General features: G+C 34.3%; 1 protein-coding gene across 1 annotated transcript; it reads left to right on the top strand.

Annotated features, from left to right (window-relative positions):
• The first annotated feature begins 20 nt into the window (after positions 1–20).
• On the top strand, positions 21–4,063 carry LOC111391402 (protein NRT1/ PTR FAMILY 5.1-like). The gene is made up of 3 exons (XM_023016616.1): positions 21–296; positions 727–1,283; positions 3,084–4,063. Exons 1-3 carry the CDS (start codon positions 21–23, stop codon positions 3,958–3,960), a joined length of 1,710 nt encoding a protein of 569 aa, XP_022872384.1. The 3' UTR covers positions 3,961–4,063.
• The last annotated feature ends 4,665 nt before the right edge of the window (positions 4,064–8,728 follow it).

Below are 8,728 nucleotides of genomic sequence, written 5' to 3'. Positions count from 1 at the left end.
TTTTTTTATCCAAGAAAAAAATGACACAGATTCTCTTTACTTGGTTATTTATTTTAAATTGTTTTCAAATATATGCAGGGTATGAAGCATTTGAAAGAATGGCCTTCTATGGAATAGCAGCAAATTTAGTGGTTTACTTGACAACCCAACTTCATGAAGACACTGTTTCATCAGTTACAAATGTTAATAATTGGTCAGGATCAGTTTGGATTACTCCAGTCATCGGCGCTTATGTTGCTGATTCGTATTTAGGCCGCTTCTGGACATTTACAATTTCATCTTTAATCTATGTCATTGTAAGTAATATATGTGTATTTATTTATTTATTAATTTCCATTTTCCATTGAAGAAATTAAATGAAGTTATAATTAAAACTCTTTCAAGGTGTATTATGAATGATACCATGCCACTTGTTTGGTGTAAAATGGAATTTACCTACTCCTACAGGCCAATATATTGCCAGGATTTTGATTGTGGGACCTGTTCATGGCCTATGCTTTGGGCTTCCCATATGTTTAATGGTAGTGTTCACCTCGTATGGTTGCAAAGGCCATCTGCTTCAAAAAAATATAAAATTTGCGTACTACTGTTGTCTATTGTTTCTTAAAGTTAAGTGATTGATTTGACAGTCACATATTGTATTGTGCACTAAATCAGACTGTACCGTAATTCGTGAAGACGATGATAAATTTTAGTACGACTAATGCTTTCGTTTCATGTCAACAGGGCATGTTGCTTTTGACGATGGCAGTTTCGGTTAAATTCTTGAAGCCAACGTGTGCAAATGGAGTGTGCAACAAGGCCACCCCTTTTCAAATCGCATTTTTCTACACATCGATCTACTTAATAGCAGTAGGTGCGGGTGGAACAAAGCCAAACATATCCACCTTTGGTGCAGACCAATTCGATGATTTCAATCCACATGAGAAAAAACTCAAAATCTCTTTCTTCAATTGGTGGATGTTCAGTTCCTTCACAGGTGCATTATTTGCTACACTTGGCCTTGTTTATATTCAAGAAAACTTAAGCTGGGGATTGGGATATGGAATCCCAACAGTGGGACTTATGTTATCCCTTGTCATTTTCTACATTGGCACCCCAATATATAGGCACAAAGCAAGAAGGACAGGTCACCCCACCAGTGACCTATATCGGGTTTTTGCCGGTGCATTTACTAATAGGAAGCTTATTCTCCCTATCCGTCCATCAGAGCTTCACGAGTTCGATCAGCAGTATTATATCACTACTGGAAAACGACGGATCCACCACAGTGCAGTATTCAGGTGAGATTGTGTTAACCATATTTGGGTATATATTAAAGCCACTATTGAACCATTGCATATAAAAGTTTGTGAAGCATGTCCCTCACATGTACATCTAATTCATTCTTAAGCAAAGGCTAGCATGTGCATATTTTTTTTATAAATGAATGATGACAAGATTTGAGCTCAAAAATATTGCTATGTGAAATACAAGATTGTCCCATGTCCTTGGAAACATCGTTTTAACAGAACAAGGAATAACTTATATAGTTCCAGAAATGGATGAAAGATTGGACAAGGAATACCAGAATCTTGAAAGAATCCTAACAATGATTCCACGTCCTTAAATGTTGAACACGATGAAAGGTAAGGCTAGTAGAGGACCACTCGACACACCCTAATTTATGAGCATGCCAACAATGGTTCCTGCTTTACTATTTGTCAAACAAATGATTCAATAATTATTTGCCATGTGAACTCTTTGAACAGTGCTTTCATTTAGGTTATCCGTGAACTGTCAATGTCTTCCAACTACTACTATGTGGATGTTTTCATGAGATTTCATCATTTGATTTATGTCGTTACGTTTCTACGCACTGAACATAACATAACATAGCCATACATAAATATCGTATGTGTGTCGATAGTTTAAAAGTGGAAAAACAATCCTAAGCAACCCTTATTATTTTTTTTCGTGACACTAGTTGAAAACAATAAATTCTTTTTAGAATAATATTGTCAAATGCTATCCAATTTAATTGTAGGGTACTTGGGCTCACATTATGCTTCGTTTATCTAACTTTCATTTTCCACGATTATACTATTATTTTCATTTCTTCGTCATAACAAGGTGGTATATTTTTGTTATGAATGTCCCAAAAAATCATTGGTTCAATCTTTCTCTAAAATATCTTCATTTTGGTGCAACTTGTTAGCTCATTGATTCTATAGTAAATCGAAAAGGTAGCGTTGGTTGTAACAAACTTAAAGCTAATATTTTGCGCTTACAAGTTGAAATGTTCCATATAAATAATTAAAAGATGGGGCCATACATGACCTGCAAGGTATGGACATAATATGGTGTCAAACTCACATGAGCAAACAGTATTTTGCATGACTCGTGAAAAATAGGGTTGATGACTTTTAAGAACTTCTGGCAGGAGTTGAACAGTTCCTATAGCATTGATTTGACTTTTTCAAATGCATTCAAATTTAGTTGCAGAGATAAATAAGTTGCAATAGCATATCTTTTTCTATTTGGCCAAAAATATGGGGATTTGCCAAATTTTTAATTTGAACAATAAATCTTTCAAAAGGTTAAACTTCACTCAAGATAATTAGTACTCCATCCGTCCTAATTATATAGGCTGTGTTTCCTTTTTCTCTTATCCCAAATATATAAGCATGTTTCTTAATTTAGAATATCTTGTTTTGTTTCTTTACCAATATACTCTTATTCAATTTTCTTCACTTAATATGTCAACCTATTGAAATCATCCAAATACACACATTTCTTACTTCTTAAAAACATGGAACAACTTTCATTTCTTCTTCTTCAAATTAAATCATTCAAATTCTTTACTAATTCTAACAATAATTTACTACTACATACTGAAAATTAAATAGGGGTAAACTAAGAAAGATCTTGAAAAAAATTAATTTTTCAATGATATTAAAAAAGATTTCTTAATTCGTATGAAAAACAAAACAAGCCTATATAATTGCAATGGAAAGAGTAATTTTTGTTACTCTTTTGGCATAAAAAAGTTGCACCCTAAACTCAATAATTCAATTGATTTTAAGTTAAACTTCTATTCTCAGGTTCTTGGACAAGGCTGCAATTAAGCAAGAAGGAAAAGATAGTAAGCCAAGGGCACTATGCACTGTGACTGAAGTGGAAGAGGCCAAGCTGGTTCTAGGAATGACCATGATATGGCTTGTAACCCTAATCCCTAGCACCATTTGGGCACAAATCAACACTCTCTTTGTTAAACAAGGCATCACTTTAGACAGGCATTTTGGTTCAAACTTTCAATTACCAGCAGCATCACTTGGGAGCTTCGTCACGCTCTCAATGCTCGTATTCGTTCCCATGTATGATCGTTATTTCGTGCCTCTAATGCGAAAGAAAACTGGGAATCCTCGAGGAATCACTCTTTTGCAAAGACTTGGAATCGGGTTTGTGATCCAAATTCTTGCCATTGCAATTGCCTCCGCAGTTGAAGTGAAGCGCATACATGTTATTAGAGTGCACCAAATTCAACGTCCCGATGAAATAGTCCCGATGAGCATATTCTATTTACTTCCACAGTATGTTTTGTTAGGGATTGCTGATGTGTTTAATGCTATTGGAATGCTAGAATTCTTCTATGATCAGTCTCCAGAAGAAATGCAAAGCCTCGGGACGACGTTTTTCACAAGTGGGATTGGTGTGGGGAACTTCTTGAATAGCTTTCTGGTGACTATGGTGGATAAAACTACAGGGAGGAATGGAGGAAAAAGTTGGATTGGGAAAAATGTGAATGATTCACATTTGGATTATTACTACGGATTCCTTTTGATATTATCTGCTTTGAATTTGGTAGCCTTTATTGGGGCATCAAAGAAGTATATTTACAAAAGGGAAGCAGTGGATATAGAAGAGAAATGTGTGCAAATGGAGAGCAAACCCTTAGACCTATCTCCATTACAAGTTTGAAACTGGAATGGATGTCTATGACACCAACTGGTTTTGTTGTATGCTAATTTCTACTATAATGTCATCCATGTTGGTAATTGAAATGGTTAATTTCGGTTTCTCATGGAATTTATAAAGTATATAGTTGTGCTGAAGTAAAATTTAAAAGCTTTTTGCATAACACGGCAATTTGTTGCTGAGTTGACTTGCAGGCAACATCTTGATTGGTGAAAAATAAGGTTAAAAAAAAAAAAATTTATCAAGGATTGAACTACAAGTTGGGCTAACATGTAAAAAAAATATAAATTTACACATAAAAAATTTTTTTTGCCCTAAAAACCATTAAGTGGGCTGGAGAGAGCCCAGCCTAGTCCCCCCCTTAGATCCGTCCCTTTTGTAACATTTCTGTTTCAATTTAACCTAAAATGGTTGGTGATGGTTCTTGTGGACATAAAAAAATAATAATAAATAATGGATTGGGTTGACTTAAATAACAATTAAATTCATTAAAGTCTCCTAAGGTATATAAAAAAATTCAAAGGCCCATCTTAATTTTTTCAAAATCCAAAATATTCAATTATTCTTTTTAATTAAAGATAATTGGATGGTTACCAATTGGTTACGAATTTCCCTTATAAATAGGACCAATGGTCCATAAAAATTGACAAGGACAAGTGCAGAAGAAAATCACGAAATGCTGAAGAAATTTCAAAGCCAGATGAAAAGAAGAAATCCCTCAATTGCCTTAGTTCGACGAATATCAAGAGGATTAAAATCTTTTTCAAATCAAGCAATTCCAAATCAAGTCCCAGAAGATCAAATCAAATTCAAGTCCAAATTCCAAAGTGCAAATTTAAGCCCCAAGATCTAGGTGTCAATCAAGTCAAGTTCTTGACAAATCAAATCCTCAACAAATCTCGAAATCGAAAGTTCAAGCCATGTGGCCCCTCGTCTTCAAACAATCAGATCATTAATCAGAAGATTTTGTAATTACAAGAAGATTAATATTCTCTTGTATTTCTCAAAAATATAATTTGTAACAATTTCTATATTTTAATACACGAAATTCTTTGTACAAATTTCTTCTTATGCCTAGTGGGAACTTCTTATCCTGTCATCTTTTGACCTCTGAATCTTCAAGTTTCAACCACTACATCAACAATGGCAACCGACAAGGCGAAGCAAACTATGTCTCATCTTGAAGAAACACTTTCTGAACTGATCTATGAGGCTAGAGCCCAAACAAAAATTCAAAAAACTCAACTGGTCCCACTACTAAGAAGTTCTCCATCAAAGGTAAAATGAAAATTACTTTCAAAAAGCCAAACTCTCGTTCGACAGAAAAGAACAAAAGTTCGACGAAAAGCTCTTGTTCAAGTTCTGTCTCCAGTTCAAGATTCTTGTATGGATTTTCTCATGTCATTTCTCTGCAAAGGTGGGGAGACGATACTTCATCTGAAAAGTTACTTGAGCCAGTGATGATCACAGAAGCGACATCGGGCTCAGATGACCGAATCCAACAAATGGCTTTAGCCACTGAAAAATTAACAAAGTCACTAGAAGACAAATATGCATAGATTGTTATTCATGAAATAGACTAGAGTTACAAAATCCATCAATTAAAGAAGATTAAGAAAATCCAGGATCATCCAATGCTAAAGATTTAGAAGTCCAAGAACACCAGTAGAAACAAGATATGCATGATCGAACAGTTGTTCAAAACATTTTGCGTGATACCACACAGTTCTCTGTTGGCTCTCTATCCATCCAACAACTTCCACATATGATTGCGGACACGTTTCTTGACCAGTATAGTGGTTCGTTGAAATCTTCCTTATGTATGCCAAGCCTTATAGTCGTCAAATTTACCAAACGAAGATGCAACTCGGAACTATGAAATTCAAGTGTTTTGATGGGAAGGGCAACCCGAAGTAATAAGTTGCTTGTTTATTGAGACGTGTAACAATATAGGCACTTATAATGACATTATGGTAAAGCAATTCATATGCTCCCTTAAAGCTGCTGCACTTGAATGGTATACCAACTTACTGACTGGGTCAATTGATAGTTGGGATCAACTCAAACGAGAATTCCTATTAGTTTTCTATAGCTCAAGGCCAACTGTCAGCTTCCCAAATTTGTAGAGTACATCAAACGCTGGAGGAACCTTGTGATGAATTACAAAGAAAGAATAAGTGAAGCATCTTCCATCGACATGTATATACAAGACATGCATTGGAGATTTTCTATAATTTCCCAAGTAAATATGCTTCACTCATTTGAAGAGTTTGGACCGCCATCCCAGTGGACTTTGAGTTAGACGAAAAATTTACTATTAATAAAGTCTATCTGAGGATGGATGGACCACGTGTACCCAATTGTCCATCCTTTTACAAAATTATAATAGATGATTTGGATGTTTGGTTCACCTTCATAAGAATAAGAAATATTGAGCATCAAATAAAACAATTAAAATATCACAATCTACAATCGTATAGGCCGAAATTGGGTATGGAAGTTCAACCCAATTAAAATGTAAGACTAGAAAATCGGGGAGGAAGGACTCTTGTTAAAAGATATCATAAAAAAGCTCTAAAATTCTCAAGTTCTAGTGTTTATGATGAGAAACTAAAACTAAAAAACAACCAAAGTAGAAGGTCTAAAGCCAAGTCAGTAATGTCTACTAAATCAATGGGAGTAGAAACTGCTTCATGATAAGTGTGTTTTTACACACTTATTTAATTCACAAACATGATTTAAATGAGAGTAAAATATTTGAATTGTGACTTAATTTTGTCTAATTCGTGTATTGTAGGTTATATTGATGGATATTGTGGAATTCAAGTGAAAAAGAAGCGAAAAGGACCAAAATGAAGGAAATCATAAGTTCAAGGACCAAAGTGCAAATGCCAAAAATTAGAACTAAAATGAGAATCGAGAATGCAAACAAGCTGAGCATAAACTCGGGGATAATGTGAGATCATCAGAGGAAGAAAGATAAGAAAAAGGACAAGAACGAAGAAAAATGAAAGTCTAGGGACTAAAATGCAATTATCTAAAAGATGAATTGAGGGAGTAATCGAGGAGTTGATCAAGCCAAGTACCAATTCGAGGTTGATATTGGTCGATGGAATGAGAAGAAGGAAGAAACGAAGTCAAAATGGAAGAAAAGAACGTTTAAGGACCAAAATGAACATCTTTGAAAAAATAATACTATGTGACTGCAAGCAATACCTTTATGCAATCACATGCATGATAACCAAAACTTGATGTGCCAAAATTTTTACTTCTATGCGGTCGCATAGGTTTAAATCGGGGGCGGAATCTGCAGTTTCCTGTTTTTGTTAAAATTCTTTTGGAACTCGATCTGAACACTATATAAAAACCTTGACTCGTCAGATTGTTGGGAAGAATGCATTGGGAGGTAACAAAACACATGTTGGAAAAGATTTGAGCGAGAGTAACGAAGGATTTCACGAAGATCATTGAGATTACACGTAAATTCATAACCTAGTAATGTTTTATCTTCAAGAAGTCACGTATTTTGTTATTTTTTTCCATGCTAGGATAAATATTCTTGTACTAAGAGATCGATGAACTATGTGATGCGATCTTTGGATATCTAATTTTGCAATTCGACATTAAAACACGTATTTGATTATTGAATGATTTATATACATTAATTGACTTCCATAATTAAGTGCATGTAATTATATGATGTGTGGTGATTTATTTCTTGTATTCGAGAGAAGGAAAATGAATTTTACAAGGTACAAATTTCATAGGGTCCGATAGGAATTAGAGATATACCCCTATGCTTTGTGTGAATCTTTAAATACTCATAAAACGACATGCATTCTTATATATATGCATCCGTCATAGCGATATAAGTTGGTAGTATATGAGAATAGATTCCATACTGCTCGAGAGAGAGTGTTCGAGAGATCTAGGAGCATTGACTCTTCAATAATTCAATCTTGTTGTCATATTGTAAAACTAGGGTTTAAGTTGATCAATGCATGAGAATTCGTGATTCTAGTGCATTTAATTCTCATTGAATAAAATCAACTTGCGTTCCAATCATCATATTGCATTTCAATTCATTTAAATATCACTTTAGCAAAATTAGGGTTTTCCTAAATTAGGGTTTCTTAGGTTAAAAATTTATTTTTGATAATCTTATTTTGGTTAAGGCCAAGATAGATAAAATTGAACTACTCAATCTCTATGGGACAATATTCGGACTCTAAAATTCACTTTATTACTTATTACGAACTGCACACTTGCAGTGTTTTAAATTGAAAGAATAATTTCGTGAACATTTAACGCATTCCTCTTAGACTACCAACCCTGGGTGATTGTTTTCCCAATTGCTTCTTCAATAATGAATGTTTACCTCCAATGTTATCACTGTGAAGAAGAAAAATGAAGCAAAGAATGTATCAAGAGAGAGTTCAAAATAGAAGATAACTGTCTCAAGACTCAATAATATTCCTTCTAATACGAGTTTAGCATAGTCTTTTAGTCTTTCTTTCAATGATCGGATGACTTTAATCACTGCATTGATCAATCTAGAAGAATACGAAGGCAAAATTTTAGTACATATTGGATCCACAACCCGATAAAACTATATGGCTACCATAACATTTGATAATGAAGATAACGGGTTTTAGTTTACATAATATACCACTGTATGTTAGTGGTCATATCCGAAAACCTGGGTAAATCGTATGATGATTGATTGTGGATTTGCTGTGAACATTATGCCAGTCAAAACAATGAAGAAAAT

This window comes from Olea europaea, unplaced genomic scaffold, assembly GCF_002742605.1.
Source record: "Olea europaea var. sylvestris unplaced genomic scaffold, O_europaea_v1 scaffold789, whole genome shotgun sequence".
In the NCBI taxonomy this organism is placed as follows: domain Eukaryota; kingdom Viridiplantae; phylum Streptophyta; class Magnoliopsida; order Lamiales; family Oleaceae; genus Olea; species Olea europaea.
This window is presented reverse-complemented; position numbering and strand designations above follow the sequence as displayed.

Excerpts from the sequence above, each read along its gene's own strand:
- LOC111391402 (XM_023016616.1), top strand. The coding sequence starts at position 21 with ATGACACAGATTCTCTTTACTTGGTTATTTATTTTAAATTGTTTTCAA. Across the intron at positions 297-726 it reads CATCTTTAATCTATGTCATT|GGCATGTTGCTTTTGACGAT; the intron begins GTAAGTAATATA and ends TCATGTCAACAG. Across the intron at positions 1,284-3,083 it reads CACCACAGTGCAGTATTCAG|GTTCTTGGACAAGGCTGCAA; the intron begins GTGAGATTGTGT and ends TTCTATTCTCAG.